At 45.6% G+C, this 19,183-nt stretch overlaps 2 protein-coding genes across 2 annotated transcripts; both read left to right on the top strand.

Annotated features, from left to right (window-relative positions):
- Positions 1-585: 585 nt before the first annotated feature.
- Positions 586-8,918, top strand: LOC109734996 (putative disease resistance protein At3g14460). Its single transcript, XM_020294180.4, has 6 exons — positions 586-1,293; positions 1,497-1,823; positions 2,366-3,475; positions 4,966-7,089; positions 7,619-7,768; positions 8,528-8,918. The coding sequence occupies exons 2-5, from the start codon at positions 1,530-1,532 to the stop codon at positions 7,703-7,705; spliced, it is 3,615 nt and encodes a 1,204-aa protein (XP_020149769.1). The 5' UTR covers positions 586-1,293; positions 1,497-1,529; the 3' UTR covers positions 7,706-7,768; positions 8,528-8,918.
- Positions 8,919-16,441: 7,523 nt separating this feature from the next.
- LOC109734997 (probable apyrase 3) lies at positions 16,442-18,770 on the top strand. The gene is made up of 6 exons (XM_020294182.4): positions 16,442-16,761; positions 16,858-16,986; positions 17,097-17,153; positions 17,230-17,322; positions 17,650-17,855; positions 18,035-18,770. Exons 1-6 carry the CDS (start codon positions 16,510-16,512, stop codon positions 18,672-18,674), a joined length of 1,377 nt encoding a protein of 458 aa, XP_020149771.1. The 5' UTR covers positions 16,442-16,509; the 3' UTR covers positions 18,675-18,770.
- The last annotated feature ends 413 nt before the right edge of the window (positions 18,771-19,183 follow it).

The raw sequence follows: 19,183 nt of genomic DNA, 5'->3' as shown, positions 1-19,183 counted from the left end.
TTCAAGAACATTTTCCAAAATTCACAAATATTTTCTTATAAAAATAACTATTTCTACCCCAAATATACTAATTTATTTGAAAATGGAAAATAATAATTTGACGAGCACACATGCATGCCATTATTACATGCCCATACACACAAGTCAGACTTGCACCCGTCTCTTGTCCATTCACATGACGTGAAGCAAGTGCGACGGGCGTGGTTTTGGTCTGTGTATTTATCTGTTGTTTCGCTGTTCTTTTGTAACAACAAGGTCCAGCCCGTGAACAAGAACAAGGTCAACAGACAAGGTTAGCATGCTTCTTTTACAGCCATCAAAGGGCCCGTGAACAAGCACAAGGGGTCACGGTGGGGAAGGTTCTAATGGGCTGTACAGGGAGGCGCACAAAAAATAATAATAATAATAAAAACGATCAAAAGGGACAAGAAATAGGGAAAGACGTCTATGGATGGTCCACAAACAGTTGTGATGTCATCTTAGATGTTATCTCACATCTAGATGAGATATAGACAGACCAAAAAGAAATACTAGTTCGGTTGCAGAAAAAAAAGATATTAGTTCCAGCTCGCGTCGATAATTCCAGAAATTCTAGTCCGTTGCAGCTCCGCCGCTGTCCGCGGTTCCAGCATCTTCTCTACACGGTTGTAGCACCGACTCTGCTGGTTCCTTCCAGCAAATCTCACTTTGCAAAATCCGCTGCCGTTTGTTTCCGAATTTTTTTATTCGTCGGTTCTAGCTTTTGATTTCGTCAGTTGCAGCGTGTTACTCAGCCGGATGCACAGCAGAGTAGGACTCGATGTGGTTGGAGGTGGAAGAAAGGTACGGATAAGTCGAGAGATATCTAACGGAGAAGAAGATGGGCAGTTGCACGGGGCCCACCATGAACGCGTGAGACGTGGGGAGCAGTTTGCCTCGGCCGGCCAGGCCTGAGCGAGCGCGGCCGTCCGGCCGGCCGTACATAAAGTATAGCTGGCTGGTTAGAGCTGCTCTCGTACTCCATCCGGTTCATCTGTTGACTTTGACGTCTCCTCACCGCGCTCGCTCTGAAGCCTGCTCTACTTGCTCCCGGCCGGCGGCCGCCGCACCCTCGCCATCCTCCGGCCGCTACCTCGACGCCCTCGCCATCCGGACCGGACCCTGTCACGGGCCGCCACCCCGCTCTCGGCCTGGGCGACGACCCAGTCGTCGTCTCGCCTGGACCCGGCCGCCTCCGATCGACCTCGTCTCACCTCGCCGGATCCCGCCGCTGCCGACATCAACCAGGCCGGATCTGTGGAGAGCCGTCTACAGGTGCATATCCCTTACTCTACCTTCTTCCTTGCAAGCGCACGGCTTCCGTTGCTCTGCACTTCTGCCTGTCCAGTTCCAGTCCTGCCTGCAAATTTAGCTGCTGGCTATCTGCAACTGCAAGTTAATTAGTGATATCTGTAAAGCAGGTCATGATTGATACTGCAGTTGCTGATTCAATTTTTTTGCTTCCAATGCTTTGGTAGACTGAAAAATCCCCAACCCGGCAGACACGAGCCATGGCGACCGTCGGGGCGGCGCTCGGGGGCATGCTCGCCTCAGCCGTCATCAAGGTGGTGATAGGACAGATCAGTTCTACCATCGCTGGGGAGATCAACCTGCATAAGAACATAAAGAAGGATCTGGAGAAGATGAAGATGACGCTCGAGTCAGTGGAGGCCGTGCTCAGCGACGCTGAGAGGCGTTCTATCACCGATAACTCGGCGCTTCTGTGGCTGAAGCGGCTCAAAGACGCCATGAACGACATCTCCGACATGCTTCAAGATTTTGAAGCTGACACCAACTTCAACCTGGTATGCAAGATTCTGTTGATTTGGTTGCCATCAATCTGGATCTGAAGGCTGTTTTTTTTTTCCCCTAAGAGATGAACCGAGAAAGCTTGATTTTTTTAGGTAATGAATTAGATCTGGAGTAGATTTGAGTCTCACCATTGGAGTTGATATTTAAGTCGATGTTATGTAAAAGCTATATCTGCTTGTTGAGCGGCTAGGGAGTATGACCTCAAAGAGCTAAGCAGGAATAGAGACACAGCTACGTCTTCTCCACGCATAAATAAATAATAAATGGAATTGCCACTGTATAAAAGTTCTAGTAGGAAACAAACCATCAAAGTACTACTACTATTTCATTATTACAGTCTTATTAGTATACGTGCATTAGTTCCGTATAAAGGGTCTTTGTAACCGCCGAAAAACAATGAAAATAACTAGTCGGTTTAGCCTTATATACTAACTTATTTAAATTACAACGGGGCTTCATAAAAGAGTTACCGCTTGTTCTTTCAAAGCCTTCCATGCTACTAACAATTCACATTGCATCTCTGCATCTCTTGCAGTTGGCAAGTACGATGAAGAAGATTAAGATGCCACACAAGATGAAGGAGATGCAAAAGCGCCTACAGAAGATAACATATGACCGTAACAATTATCGTGTTCTGCCAGAAGCTCGCAGCGAGGAGCAGCTAGTTCGTGATATCCGGGAAACAGCAGGGAATGCGGAGGAAGCAGAAATCATCGGGAGGAGTGAAGAAAAACTGAAAATCTTGGCTTGTTTATCTGAGAACAGCACTCAAGGCACCACCATCTTTCCCATATGGGGCTTTGGAGGCATTGGAAAGACCACCTTGGCAAGATCGGTTTTCAACAATTCCCAGTTCAAAGAATACTATCGGGTGTGGGTCTATGTGTCCCAGACATTTGACTTGAAAAAAATTGGCAACATTATAATATCGCAGCTGTCACAGCAGAGCCAAATATCTGATTTACATAGTATCCATACTCGTCTTCAAGAGTTGTTTACTGGTAAGAGGATCCTGATCATTTTGGATGACCTGTGGGAGAAGCATCCTTCTCAACTAGAACAATTGAAGGCTATGCTGAAGCAGGGTGAGGGGAGCAAGGTGATGGTTGTGGTAACCACACGCGAAGAAAACATTGCAAAGGAAATTGGTACTGTTGCTCCATACGAATTATCTCCCTTCACCGATGAAATGTGCTGGGATATTATTAAGCAAAAATGCAACTTTGAGGCTTGTCCTGACAAAGAGCGTTTGGAGCCGATTGGGAAGGAAATTGCAAAGAAGTGTGGAGGTGTGCCTTTAGCTGCTCAATCACTTGGACACATGTTGAAATTCATGCCGTGTGAAATGTGGGATTCGGTTAGAACCAATCATATTTGGGAACTGTCTATTTCCAAAGATACACCAAATACACATGAAGTGCTGGCATCCTTGCTGTTAAGCTACAACTTCATGCCTCCACGCTTGAAGCTATGCTTTGGTTATAGTGCAATCTTTCCAAAAGGTCATGATATTATTGAAGATGATCTAATTTATCAATGGATTGCTCTTGGATTCATAGAGCCATCTAGTGCGTTCTCTACCTGGCATGTCGGTCAAAATTATTTTAGGAAGCTTCTGGAGATGTCTTTTCTTCAACATTCAAAGGTGAGTTACACCATACCTACACAAGTACTAGTTGTCTTTTTTTATTTAATATATTGAACTAAAACTCTGGTTGATAGTGAACTTTTTTTAGAGATGTTGAGAATATTTTCCTATGATTCCGTTGCATGCAGTATGTTGGAATAACTACTTTACTACTTCAGTTTTCAAAAACAAAAATCGATGTGTTTAACTACTTTACTACTTCCGTTGAAGGCAGTATATTGAAAACTGATGTTTAAAAGCGCACGTGCCCCTTTAGAAAATTATAGTCTTTGTGTGTGTGTGGGGGGGGGGGGGGCTGAGTACATTACTAGAAAGGGCCACAAGGGCCAGTTTTACAATAGAGGGCTCACGCGCGAGGAAAGGTAAGCTGCCAAGACATAGCAGCGACCTTCTCAGAGGGATCTTTCAATCTAAAAGTCCAAAGTGTGAAGTCGTTGATGATGTTCCTAGTGGTAGTGGAGGGTCGGTGGTACTTGTTACGGAAGACATGAGCGTTCCTAGAGTCCAAAATCTTCCAGAGCATGGAGAGAGCCACCAATGGCCAAATGTTGCAGTCGAGGCCGATCTTCACATTTGCTCTTTGATTACTTTGCACAACATTATTTTACTTATTAGATCAATATTGCAATGGTGCGAAGCTGATGGCCCTACAACTCTAGCAGTGTGCTTGTAGCGCCTCGTTGGGCTCTGAATCCGGCGACACAATTGCAACTCATCTTCCCCGTGCAGCATTTTGTTTATTATTGATTTTTTTGCCTGAGGAACAGTTGGTGTTTTTTAGTTTTGTATGCATGAGGCAGTCAAATCAGTTTCACCGCAGAACCATTCAAGCCATTTTGCTCATCTCAAATCCTTGCATTAAGTATATATGTTCTTAACTAAAATGTGTTCTTGACGGTGAATCTGGGCAAGCTGCTGTGTTGAGGGACTTTTCAAGTTTCAAATTTCTTACAGATCGAAAAGATTTCTTACTCGGTCTAATTAATTTGCTGCACCTCGATCAGTTTTCATTGGACCTTACAACCAGTATACAACTGTTACACACTGTATTTCATATTTTAATTGTAGAAACCAAATGTTAGTGTTATGTTGAATTTTTTCTTTATTGTAACTGTACTGTGTCGGTAAGAATATAAATAATTTTAAAATGTACTGCAAATCAACATTTTATCAAAATTATACAAAATATACGAAAAAAATTAGTGTTCATGTTCTTGATTTTACTTATTATTTGTCCCTTATTTCATAATACACAAATGCACTAGATGAAAATGGCAATAGATTTAACAAATAGTCATCTTACAAAAGAAACAGATGTAGAAGAAGTAAAAAAAAACCAATACATCAGCTGGAAACACACGGTACAGTTATAACCTCTGGATTACAGATACATATTAAAATCCAGTCAGTAATTCGCTTAACTCAACCTCACATCAGTAATTGAATTTTAACTGTTAGTCTTACACTATTGTATATTATTCTTGTAGGCTGACAATAGAACTCTCAAAAGAAAACATGTTCCAAGGTTCACTATGCATGACCTGGTGCATGACCTTGCAAGATCGGTCATGGCTGATGAATTTGACTTGGAGGGCCCGAACTGCCGTTATGCATGGCGGACTCGCGCAGATTTTAAGCCATTAAAGCCATCCACGACTTCACCTGCAAAGCTAAGGGCGCTGCATATTATGGACCATACCTACACAAGAATTCAGTTCCATCATGATGTAGATTCACCAGCTAAGTACATCCATGTCTTAGATTTAAGCACAGACTGTTCCCATGAGTTGCCAGATTCAATTGGTCAATTTAAGCAGTTGAGGTATCTTAGGGCTCCATCATTTCAGGGTAGAATGAATCCAAGGTTTTTTCGTATGCTCTCAAAGTTGAATTATCTCAACCTTCATTGCTGTCATGAGCTCTCAGCATTGCCAGAGTCGATTGGCGAAATGAAATGTCTGATGCATCTTGACTTATCACGTTGTATACACCTACAAGAACTCCCATTGTCATTTGGGAATCTCAGAGAGTTGCTATATCTGGATTTGTCAAACTGTAATGGTCTTTTAGGGATACCCCAAGCTTTGGGTGGCCTTAACAAACTCCAACATTTGGACTTATCATCATGCAAAAATCTCAGAGGGCTGCCAGACGTCATCCGCAAGCTCACTGAACTCTGCTATTTGAATCTATCAGGGTCCATGCATCATATCTTTGACAGTTCATCAACAGATCAAGCTGAGAGTTTCATTCACTATATCTGCATGCTTCCCAATATGAAGCAGCTGGACTTGTCTTCCCAAGGTGAATATTCTCTTAGTATACCAGATAGTGCTAGCCGCCTCAGCAAGTTGGTCCTGAATTGGTGCCGCCATGTTACTAGGATTCCAGAATGTGTGGCTAAAATGGATAGGCAAAGCCTTTTTGGCTTGTTGCCGGAATTTTTTGTATATTCAGATGCTACTGAATCTAACAGCAACCTTGGGTTGCTTGAGCATATAAATCCTGAACAGCTGTGTATCAGGATGCTTGGAAATGTGAGGTTCTTGGAAGAGGCACGCATTATAAATCTGCGTAAGAAACAGAGAATTGGGGAACTGAGATTAGGGTGGCTCGAAGATGCAAAGAGATACGTGGACGACATGGAGTTGCTGAGGGAGCTAGTGCCACCAACCACTCTGCAGAGGTTTGAGATATCTGGTTATAGTAGTGTGAGCTTTCCGGACTGGCTAATGAGTATCAGAAATTATCTCCCTAATCTTGTGCGCGTGGAGATGTCTAATTTGCCAAACTGTAACAGTCTACCACCCCTTGGCCATCTACCAAATCTCCGAGAGCTTATTCTGGGTGCGATGAAAAGCCTGGAAGAATGGAACATAGCATACTCGAATGGCGAGGATAGTCCGGATGAGCTCATGTTCCCTAAGCTTGAGGAAGTGATTATATATAATTGCCCCAAGTTGAGGATAAAACCACACCTTCCTAGAGCTTCCTCTTGGAGTATAACAAGAAGTGATAGTGTGCTTATCTCATGGGGAGAGAGCGTGTCACACACCGGTGCTTCCTCATCTTCTTCTCCAGTATCCACTACTCTGGAAGTTACAGGCAGCAAGTTGCCTCTGCAACAGTGGAGTTTGCTTCACCACCTACCTGCCCATAGTGATTTGGATATCTATGGTTGCAGTGATTTAGCAATCTCACCAGAGATCATCCAGGCCCTCCACTCCCTCAAATCACTGAAACTGGATATACGAGACTCAGACCATGCAGAACTGATCGAGTGGTTCACATACCTCACGTCTCTTCAGCAGCTGTCATTACTGAACTACAACAAGCTAGAGGAATTGCCCGGTAAGATGAGGCAACTCACACAACTCCAATCATTAACACTGTTAGAATGCAGAAGTATGACATCATTGCCAGAATGGTTAGGAGAACTCACCTCTCTCACAAAACTTGAAATTGTGTGTTGCCCTGGCATCACGACTTTGCCACACAGCATACAACAGCTCACAAACCTCCAACAATTGGAAATTCGTGACTGCCATCGATTAAGCATGTGGTGTGAAGCAGAGGAAAACAAGATCAAGCTTGCTCATATAGGACAAATGGTATGTGCCCTGCCATACTATCTGTCATATACATATTGCACTTGGTTTTGCACTGATCACGTATTCCCTCATCCATAGTACCACGTTCTCTTTTTCTGTTCTGTACTTCCTTGATGGATTTTCTTGCAGAAAATGCTTTTAGGAAGTAAAGTAATTCTTCTTTTCCCCAACATATCCTTGTTATTGAAAACATCAGAAAACAAGAAGGTGGTTTTGATGTTAAAATAAATAGAAGGAAACACTCCTATGTGTACCAAAATATGTGTTTAGGAGCTTCGAAAGAAATCGCAACGAAAATTTCTTTCTTAAAAGTAAGAACGAAAATCTGTATCAATACCTGTTTCAGATTTACAGGACTATTCTTTCATCCAAAATGCCTTGACTTTGTACACATCAACCTGCGTACATTGATTTACACATAGCACCGAATTTTGTTGTTGATCAAACATGTTCCTTCTGTGTAATGCTTACGATTCATGTGAACACAAATTTATGTTAATCATAGCATTGACTTTGTATTTTTCTGCAGCGTACTGAAGACAAAGCCACTCCGAGAGAGCCAGGGGAGCAAGCAGAGCCAGCAGAGCCGCAACATAGTGGCCGTATGAGATTCTGAGCTGTCAGTAGCAACGCCAATGTTAGCGAAACCGTTAGTAGCTTCAGCAGGGTTTCTAGAAAGGTAACAGGTTCATTTGACACCTCGAACGAGATCGTGCACCCTTTTCTTATTTATTCGAAAAATACTAAAAAAGATTATAAAGTGCAGCCGGATAGATCCAATCTATTCTTGAAATAGACAACTCGCACATGCTCGCTTTCCAAAAAAATCAAAACACCAACCACTACAGTTGCATTTATTAGATTTGTTGCTATATCTGTATTAAGCCTGAAACTGCCAGCGGATGGCCAGTGAGTTAAAAAAACGAAAGAATGGGTTACATTTTTCATATGCTCTCCTCTTATAGATAGGACGAACAAAGAACAAAGTTTTTCGATCACTTACTTCGCTCGCCCTTTTTTGATTGTTTTTTAATGCAAATAGATTCAACCTAGTAATTTCTTTTAGATTCAGTCTTAGGTCTTGTTTGACCGGTGAAAGACTTCCTTTATTGAAATGTTCTGTTCCCAAAATTCCTAACTTAAAAGGAAAAAACTTTCCACTTTCCTAAACTAAGGACGGGAAATAAGAAGGGGAGCATATCTTCTAAATTAATCATACTCAACGGGGTATTATCAGTCCTGATAAATAGATAATTCGAGAAGTAATAAATGGGAGTAAATTAAATAAAGTATTAATATAATTGGAACCGCGGAAGCAAATACCAATTTACTAAAAAAAGAAAAAAGTATCTAATCGAAATCGAATGGTCCACGCCCCGATTTGATGCTCACCCTGGATGGTTTCTAACGACTTCATATAACCTCCTCTTTTCTGCAGCATGGGTCTTCTCGCGTATATGTATGTATATGAATATAATGCTGCTTGGTGAAAATACAAGTGCAGCAGAAGTCGACAGTCCTGCATCCGCATTTCAACTGGAGCTACAGGTTATGTATGTATATGGGAGACTGCTGTGTTCTGCATGAATTCAAAGTGCCGGGATTTTTGTATATTACCTTTGGCAGTAAAGATTCTTGTACTCTGTTATCTACTGCCCTTAACAAAGATAAAGATAATGCATTCTTAGAAATAGCGCTTGTTATTTCGTTACTAGTTCTGGGGTCATAGTGCTAGCTGTTTGTCTGCTTGATTGATTGAATGAAATGTATTCTCACTTATTTTATTGAAAGGAGCGATTATGATATCTATATAGCCTGTTCTGATACAACCTAATTGATTCAACTGAATCAAAAGAAGGCCTCGCATTGTTTCAAACATATGTCAATCTTGGGACTCTGTATCCTTGTGACCATGTATTTTTAGTACTGATTGTTGTAGTTGATTCATGTCAGGCATTAATAAAAAAGTGAGCATTTAGCAGCAGAATTACTTACCAATGCAATTCTGTACATCCAGTATGCCATAATAGGAATTGATGATTCTGTTTGCCCACACAAATTTTGTATGGCCGCTGTTACTTGGTCATAGCTCTGACGAGGTGACGTCTGTCTGTCTGGTGTGTGTCTGTTCTCTGTTGTGGGCATACATTGTATTGCATTAACGGACGCAATATTTCTATATACTTTGACATCACTCTTTTGTATACCACACAGTGACTTGAGCAAATATGTTTACATGGAAGAAAAATTCATCACGAGGACGACAGCTCGACTGAACTCTGAACTAAGCTTGGCTTTGCAAAGTCTGGACCTTGGCGGCACTTTATCCTGCCTTTGTAACCCTGACTGATGTTCTAAATAATTTTGGCCTGCATAAGCTTTCCCATTACTTGCATCGAAGAACCGATCACCAGGGAAATCCTGGGCAGGAGCAAAAAAGAGTTGTGAAGAAAACTGAACCATGCTGATAGGCTGAGAATCAGAGAGGAAATCCTTGACATATGCACAACACTGTACCAGCTGGCCGATGCCAACACCAAGAGGACAAGGGGGCAAGCAACCAGGATTTTCAGAATTTATCATAACACTTAAGCAGCATATTGGCAATTGTAGTCTTGGAAACAATTGAGCACAGGGATGTAAATGGCAAATAAACAACGTCCGCAACTCTCGTTTAGATGCTTTTATGTAGGCCGACAGTTCATTTTCTCCGGAAAAAAAAAATTGAACTGTTAAATCGTACGTCGGTTTAAACGGGACCCGGTTATATCCCTAACTGAGCATCATGAATTATAAATTCGTTGACATGTTAGTTTTCTTTATAAATTCCGAAACTCTCAAACCATGTAAGCACTTTTTCTATGTCCTTCAATAAAGTCGATCAAACCAGGGAGTACACAAGAATGGGCCTGCAGCTCTGATCTGAGCCTACACCTTCATGACCGCCAACTCCTATTTAGCGTCTTAAGCGCCAGTTACTAGTATCCTTACAACCTGCCACACCCTCAGTCCGCCTTGGGCTCGGCCGATCGAACTCTTTCTTTTCCTGTATGTTATTTTTTTTTTCCTCACCGGTTTTGGTGACCTTCTAGATGGTTCCACTGGTTTTTTCTAGGTCGGTTTTCTACTAGTTTTTCTCGGACAAGTTTTGTATGGTTTTTCTTTTTAACATTATTTTACAAATCCGCAAAACTATTTAAAATCATGATTTTTTTTATTTCCTGAACATTTTTAAAAATTTGAATGTTTTAAAATTCATTAAAATAAATTAAATCCATGAATTTTTCCAAATTCATTAACCTTTTAAAATTTATTTAATTCATGGATTTAGAAAAAAATCAAAAGTTAAAAAAATTATGGATTTGAACAAAAAATTTCTATGCTTGCATCGTATATCATTGCCCATCAGTGTGTGGAATCCTACGTGGGCATGGCCTTATCTTCACAAGTGTGGCCACACGTGAGTCACATGAACCCACGTCGGAAGTGTCGACCACCTTTTCTAATACCTTTTTCTGCTGCCGGCGGCCTTGGAGTTCCAGACTTGAGGTGGATGAACATGGCCATGCAGGGCAGGTGGCCGTGGCTACAACGAGCCGAGGAAGGTAGGTGCTGGCAGGATTTCGGTGTCGAAGGAGTCTATGCAACTATTCAAGGCGGCGACCAGAATGCAGCTAGGTAATGGGCGCAGCACCCTCTTTTGGAAGGATCGGTGGCTTGATGGATATCGAATCCAGGAGTTGGCACCGATGGTATATGCCAGTGTGCTGCCCAGGCTACGGCGGGCACGGACGGTGGCCGAGGCCATCGAGGATAATACGTGGGCAAGAGATATCGGACCAGACCTGCAAATTGACACCATTCGGGAGTACTTACGGATGTGGACGAGGATCAGCGACATTGAGCTCCAGGAGGCTCGGCCCGATGAGGTTACATGGTCCTGGGGGAGAGGGGTGGTGCGTTCTCAGTAAGATTGGCGTACGCGGTCAAATTCGTGGGCCGCGTGATCACTCCTACAACAGACTTCTCGTGGAAATCAAGGGCCCATTGCAGTGTCGATTGTTCTCGTGGCTTGCCCTTCGCAACAGGTGTTGGACGTCTGACAGACTAGCCAGGAGAGGGCTACCACACCAGGACTCATGCCCATTCTGCAACCATGAAGAAGAAACTAGCAATCATCTACTGCTCACTTGTGTGTTCTCTAGAGAGGTTTGGGCCCACATCTGCCATGCACTGGAGGTGCTGGCATGGGCGCCTAGTGGGACTAAGGTGCTTTCCTTCTGGTGCCAAAGTAGAGAGAAGTAGGGCCTAAGCATCAGGACCACTAGGGCAATAATCTTGCTTGGTCTTTGGGAGCTGTGGAAGCACCGGCATGCAGTGGTTTTCGATGGTGCTACTCCGGATATTGCCACTACGGGAAAATATCAGGTGCTACGGGAGCACCTAAGTTTAGGTGCTCCAAGAGCTTCTCGGCCATTGGATCTGAAATCCAACGGTCATCTACAGATGCGCTGGATCCGATTTGCAATACCAAATTTTTGAGGGTGTTCTTTGAATAAAAGCGTGAGCTCTCTCCTCGGCCTTCGGATCTCAGATCTCACGGTTCAAAAGCTCCTAGAGCACCTGATCTTAGGTGCTCCGTAGCACCAGATATCCTCCCTTGCCACTGCCATGCGACATGTGGAGCGTGAAGGACGAGCATGGTGGAATGCAGGGCTCATGAAGGGCAGCGTAGAGAGTTTCTTCAGTAGGTTAAGTAGGTGGAGTACGCGTGAGTAGTCGTCTGCATGAGTATGACCACAAGTGTGGTGTGGAGTGGACTAAATGTCGAGGTGTAGCATGTAAAATGTAATGGCCACACCAGTGGAGGGCTTCGTATGCCCTTTCCCTCTCTTTATAATTTTTTTTGAAACGGAGGCAAAAGCTTTGCCTCACTTCATTAATAAAGAAGAAGAGAATTGCCCGGTTAATTAACGGAAAACCGGGCAAAATCAGTTACAACATGCCCACACAGGACACCCACACTACTAGAAAAAAGGCTGTTAGTGGCGCACCTATTTTGGCTATTAATGGCGCACTATAGGTGCGCCACTATTACCACGCCACTAGTAACAAATACTAATGGCGCACCTCTGGTGCGCCATTAGTATTGCAGGTAACAGTGGCGCACCTTGTAGTGCGCCATTACTATTGCTATAGGTGCGCCACTGGTAACTTTTTTTAAAAAAAAATTTGATTTTTTTCTGAATTTTGAAGGCGGGAAAATAGTAGTGGCGCACCGTCTAACCCCCACCGTGCGCCATTGCTATTTTTGAATTTTGAATTTGGATCTGGATCGCGATTTTTTTGCTCGTTTTTTTGCACGATATTTTTTCAAATTTTGTTCTCATTTTTGGATCTTGTACGTTCTTTTGCCGGAGAGGAGTTCGCCGGAGAGGAGGGCCGAGGAGAGACCATGAGGAGGAGAGGAGGGAGGAGGAGGGAGGTCACCGGAGAGGAGCTCGCCTACATCGCCGGAGAGGAGGAGGAGGTCGCCGGAGAGGAGTTCACCGGAGAGGAGGGAGGAGAAACCGTGAGGGGAGGGGAGGAGAGGAGGGAGGAGGAGCTCACCAGAGAGGAGGGAGGAGGAGATCACCGGAGAGGAGGGAGGAGGAGATCACCGGAGAGGAGGGAGGAGGAGCTCACCGGAGAGGAGGGAGGAGAAACCGTGAGGGGAGGGGAGGAGAGGAGGGAGGAGGAGGTCGCCGGAGAGGAGGAGGGGAGTATGGTGGAGGAGAGGAGGGGAGATGGAGTGGAGGAGAGGAGGAGATGGAGTGGAGAAGAGGTGGAGTGGAGGAGAAAAATGAAGAGGTAAGGAGGAGAGGACCCTGCCCAGCCATATATACGGCATAGTACTGGCGCACCGTGGGCAGGTGCGCCATTACTTTTTTTTAATTTATTTTGAATTTTGAAGGCGGGAAGATAGTAATGGCGCACCTTGGGCAGGTGCGCCATTACTAACTTTTTTTTGATATAGTTTGAATTTTGAAGGCGGGAAGATAGTAATGGCGCACCATGGGCAGGTGCGCCATTACTGAGTTTGATTTTTTTTTAATTTTTTTTGCCTCTCTAGATCTTGAAAGCCCCGTAACTTTTTTTCTGTTAGGTTTTTGAGGATTCTAAAAATCTTCAACAGGGTTCCCCCGGTTGAATTCGGATGTAGCTTTTTGAGTAGATGATTTTTCATATAAAAAACTTTTTCATCGGAGGTCGTATGCAAAAGTTACAGCCATTTTAGCCAAACACGACGGCCTTTTGCAAAAAAAAAATCAAAATTCATGTTTGTTAATTTTCCTAACAACTAGAACACATAACACATGGGCATCTATTTTTTTGAATCTTTTATCATTTTCTTTTATTTTTTAAAAAATCTAAAAGGCGATCAAGGGGGGGTGTTTGTGTGTGTGAGACGTTAGTAATGACGCACCCTCCCTGGTGCACCATTACTAACCTCACACACACGCAGGCACACCCCCAGCAGACATAGCAATGGCGCACCACGCCTAGGTGCGCCACTACTATGTAGCATAGCATGGCGCACCTAGGTGTGGTGCGCCATTGCTATGTCTGGTGGGGGGATGGACCAAAAAAATAGCAATGGCGCACTGCTCATGTGGTGCGCCATTAGTAAAAACATAGCAATGGCACACTTGTTTCTGGTGCGTCATTAATGTCCATATTAGCTATAGCCGTTTTCCTAGTAGTGCCAGGGCGACCTGGCAACCAACATAAGAACGCCCACACGTCGTCGAGGAGAGAAGCGCCGTCGAGGTAGCAATCCGGTGTCATCGTCATCACACCTCCGCCAGGGCAACTCCGACTCCACCATCAACGACCACCGATGAAGCCCTCACCATAAACGAGCGTCGAGGCCTGCGCCGGACAACGCCAAACAGTCCACCGCATGCGCCGAAGACCAGGCAGCTCCGACTCTGGCGACGAGCATTCCAGGGGGAAAGCGCTGGACCTGCGCCAAGCCAGCGCCGTAACCGACCACCCGTCTCGTGTCATCGTCACCGCGGAAGCACCTCCTCTGCAGCTCCGACTTCAGGAAAACAAGTGAGGCTCGGCCACCCCTTGAACACGCCGGATGAGACCGACTACCAAAGCTCAGCAGCAACCCAACTCTCATTATAAAATGATATGCATGCTATGCGTTTTCGAGAAAAAATAAATCCCCCTTTGGTGTTATAAACAACGTGGCCGTCTGACAAGCAAAGGCTAATCAAAGAACAGAGAAAACATGAGCATGTTGCGCATGGAGATCTCGATCCGGCCGTCCAGCGACCTCCTTTGTCTTCATGTGTGTGTGTTGGATCTGTGCCACCTACTACCAGGGACCCGATTGCGCACAAGTGCATAGCTGGGGAGCTGATCCAAAACACGACCCCATCTCGGGCTCTTTAAATCCCACTGTCACATACAGCTGTACTCCCCAGTCAGCACTTGCCAGTCACCAGTAGCTAGCTCCCCCTCTCTCTCCAATGGCTCGCGTCGTCGCCGCCGCGCCGCTTCTCCTGTTCCTCCTCCTTGCTTCGTCGTCCGCGGCCTTTGCCGTCACGGTGCTCGGCCGCAAAGGCAGTACCGCGGCGGAGGGGCCCGTGCAGTTTCCGGGGGTGGGCAAGTACACCGTGATCTTCGATGCCGGGAGCACAGGCACGCGCGTGCATGTCTTTAAGTTTGACAACAAGATGGACCTCCTTGAGATCGGCGACGACATCGATCACATACCAAAGAGGCTGGGTGATGCCACGGGCGATGGCCAACCCTGTGCGTGCGGCGCCTAGGTCCAGACGGACGAAATTTAGTACCACCTCATGTATATGTTTTAAATTCGAATTGAAAGCGTAAATTCACGAGAAGAAGCGTATTGTGACGGTGAACCCGACAAAGTCAATCCGTGCTTTATTATTAGGGAAAGATACACGGGCAGGCCATGGCTTTTGTATTATCGTGAGGAAAAGAGAAAAACAGAAAATCAATAAAGAGGAATTAGGCGTATGAGATGTACCCTCGGCTATCAGTTTTCGTGTGCGCGTGTTCATCTTGTTTGATGTGATCGATCCTGAGGGCGAATTTCCAACACGGGCGACGCAAACCGATATTAGATCGGAAAACCAAAAAGAAACACCGATCAAGACGACCGGCGAAAAAGAGAAAAAACCGAATCGGAAAAAGACTCTCTAGGGCAGCCGGTCAACACGACCGGTGGATGAACCGTACGTACGGACAGCGCGGCCCCCGGCGGCGGTCATGGAGGCGGACCGCCCCGGAGGCGGCGCGGAGCGGAAGCGTTGGGCGGTGGCTAGGGTTTGGATCGATTAGGTTGATACCATGTTAGAAGGGAGAGAGGGATTGATGGAATAGTTGTTGTATTGCTTGGGCCTCATGGGCATATATATAGGAATACAATGATTAACTTAGAGCACAAGACAAGTCCGAACAAATCCTAGCCTATATCATCTTTTCTAATAATCAATATACTCAACAAGCGCCATAAGCGCCGGTTCCTAGTATTCTTGCAACCTGGCACATACCGTCGTTCCGCCTTGGGCTCAACCCATTGAACTCTTTCTTTTCCTATATGTCAGTTTTTTTTACCTCACTGGTTTTGCGAATCTTCTAGATGGTTCCACCTTCCTCGTTTCACTAGGAAGGGCCTGAATCGATCGCGCCCCCATGGCCCTATGGCCATCGAAGACGAGACGGACCAGCGGCGGCATCAGCGTGAGGCAGAGGAACCCTCGGCCTTTTTTTGGGGTATTGTGGATGTTGATACTTTTTCTGATAAATTTGATCAAATTAGAGATACTTTGACTTCAGAGAAAATTGACACGCGGAATAAAAAGGTCTGGAGTATTTCTCAGTCGAATTGGAATTCGATCGTGAGCGTCCAGGATCTAATTTTATATGCTTGTATCGCATATCATTGCCCATCAGTGAGTGGAATCCTACGTAGGCGTAGCCTTATCTTCACAAGTTCTTTTTTAAGATATTATCTTCACACAAGTCTTGCCACACGTGAGTCACATGAACCCACATCGGAAGTGTCGACCACCTTTTCTAATACCTTTTGATGTTATAAACAACGTGGCCGTCTGACAAGCAAAGGCTAATCAAAGAAACAGAGAAAAGATGAGCGTGTTGCGCATGGAGATCTCGAGCCGGCCGTCCAGCGATCTGCTTTGTTTTTTAGTGTGTTGGGTCTGTGCCACCTACTACCAGGGACCCGATTGTGCAGAAGAGCATAGCTGGGGTGCTGATCGCAGACTCTAATCCCCTCTCGCGCTCTTTAAATCCCACTGTCACTTGCAGCCGAACTCACCACTTCACCAGTCAGCACTTGCCAGTCACCAGTAGCTAGCTCCCCCTCTCTCTCCAATGGCTCGCGTCGTCGCCGCCGCGCCGCTTCTCCTGTTCCTCCTCCTTGCTTCGTCGTCCGCGGCCTTTGCCGACACGGTGCTCGTCCGCAAAGGCAGTACCGCGGCGGAGGGGCCCGTGCAGTTTCCGGGGGTGGGCAAGTACGCCGTGATCTTCGATGCCGGCAGCACAGGCACACGCGTGCACGTCTTCAAGTTTGACAACAAGATGGACCTCCTTGAGATCGGCGACGACATCGAGGTCTTCGCCAAGGTATGTATGCCTGTAGCACATATGCAAAAGCAAAACTCACAATTACATCGCTAAGCTCAAGCACGAAATGCAATGTTGGTTGTGTTCGTGGTTCAGGTGTCCCCCGGGCTGAGCTCCTTCTCCGGACGGCCGAAGGAGGCTGCAAAGTCCATGATACCACTGCTCGACAAGGCAAACAGCGTTGTGCCTTGGTGGCAGATGAACAGAACTCCCCTTAAACTAGGGGTAATCTATAGTTCTATATACAAGTTTAATTGAAAAATTAGAATTTACTCTTTTAACTCTTTCTTTACTCTGTCTGTGGTAATTAAACACTGATGAGATATACTAAGCAGGCGACGGCTGGGCTGAGGCTTATCGGAGACAAGCCATCGGAGCAGATCCTTCAAGCGGTAATTGTCACTTTACTAATTAGCACTGTAAATATATATGAGCGTTGGTCTTGACCCTCCCTTGGTACAATTACAGGTGAGGGATATCGTCCACACCAAGAGCAAATTCCAGTACAACCCAAAGTGGATCAATGTCCTCGAGGGATCGCAAGAAGGGTCTTACATGTGGGTAAGTCCGCCGCTTCCTTCCAATCTTGTGAACCTTTTCTCTATAACATTTGGTTATATTTTTTGGAGAGCTTCTATATATCCCAGTTGACTGTGATCCGGCTGTTTTTTTAAATTTCTTCTTACAAATATCAAAAGGTATTATTCTAAAAAATATATTCATCATGCCACAGAAAATATTCATCTAGTATTTCAAATTGTATTGCATGTGTTGAAAGTTAGAAAATATGAAAAATTGCATGTATCATAATTAGACGGTGGTTGATCTCAACTGAGAGATTTTTCTTATTTGATTTATAATTAACAAACCCGACATTTCTGTATGCAGGTTGCTCTGAACTATCTGCTGGATAGATTGGGAGGAGACTACTCGAAGACCGTAGGCGTGATAGATCTTGGTGGCGGTTCGGTCCAAATGGCGTACGCCGTCTCTCCAAACACCGCAGCGAACGCTCCGGCGACGCCTGATGGCAAGGACCCTTATATCACCAAGGAGTACCTCAAGGGAAATGACTACAACGTCTACGTCCACAGGTCATCAATCATGAAGTCAATTAGACACAACAAGAGCAAATGTTTACTAATAATTAATTGAATTCCAGACAATTAAGTTCGAACTCACAGAGAGAGTCGGATTATTTATATACTAAACCAGCGACGAGTAATATGGATAGGAGGAAGTAGTACTATTTTCTAACAAATTAAGTTTGCAGCTACCTGTACTACGGCAACTTGGCTGCTCGCGTGGAGATCCTCAAGGCCAAGTCCGGGCCGTTCAGCTCCTGCATGCTGCGCGGATCCACCGGCAACTACACCTACAACGGCGAGGTCTACGACGCTGCGGCGTCGCCGGAAGGGGCGGTGTACACCAAGTGCAGGAAGGAGGTGGCCAAGGCGCTGAAGCTGGACGCGCCGTGCGCGAGCAAGAACTGCACCTTCGGCGGCGTGTGGGGCGGCGGCGGTGGCGCTGGGCAGGCCACTTTATATGCGGCCTCCTTCTTCTACGGCAAGGCCACCCAGGTCGGGTGGGTGAAGAAGGACGCCCCGAGCGCCAAGTCCAGCCCGGGGGCATTCAGGGCGGCGGCCAAGAAGATCTGCCCGCTCAGCCTGGAGGAGGCCAAGGCGGCGTATCCCGGGGTGCGCGAGACGCCCTACATCTGCATGGACCTGGTGTACCAGTACACGCTGCTCGTCTACGGGTTCGGGCTGGCGCCGGCGAGGGAGATCACGCTGGTGGAGAAGGTGAAGCACGGGGAGTACTTCATGGAGGCCGCCTGGCCGCTCGGCGAGGCCATCGAGGCCGTCGCGCCCAAGAAGCGCATCCAACATGATCCACCCGTCAATGTTGCATGATCGCTAGCTGTGGCTCCACTGCACAAGCAACATTTCCCTTTTGTGTTTCGGATGGAAAACGATTCGTAACTTAAACAACCTAACTTTCCATCATAACTTGCCTGCAGTCTAATCACGTAAGGATTACGTTAGGAAGTTCGTAGGTGTAGCATTACTCTGATCGTTCCATCGTTTTTAGATCATACAGACTGTGTCAATGCGTCGCTCGCGTAGGAAGCACGCGTTGGTAGCCCCAAGTACCGCATGTGCCCGCTTCATCTGCACGGTGTCATTCTCCTCCACACATTCATCTTTTTCCTCCAAACACATCTCTCTCTCTCTCCCAAACGAGCCATATCCCACCACAAGCCTTGAATGGGAGCGCATCATGAAGAGAGAGTTCCAACTATGAATGGAGGAAGTTGCAACCCATGAAAAAATAGCGAGACCCTCAAAATATGCAATTACCGTGCTATATCGCACTATAGCGTGCTATTAGCGAGACATTGTATACTGATTTATTTAGCGGT

This window comes from Aegilops tauschii, chromosome 4 (genome assembly GCF_002575655.3).
Source record: "Aegilops tauschii subsp. strangulata cultivar AL8/78 chromosome 4, Aet v6.0, whole genome shotgun sequence".
NCBI lineage: Eukaryota > Viridiplantae > Streptophyta > Magnoliopsida > Poales > Poaceae > Aegilops > Aegilops tauschii.
This window is presented reverse-complemented; position numbering and strand designations above follow the sequence as displayed.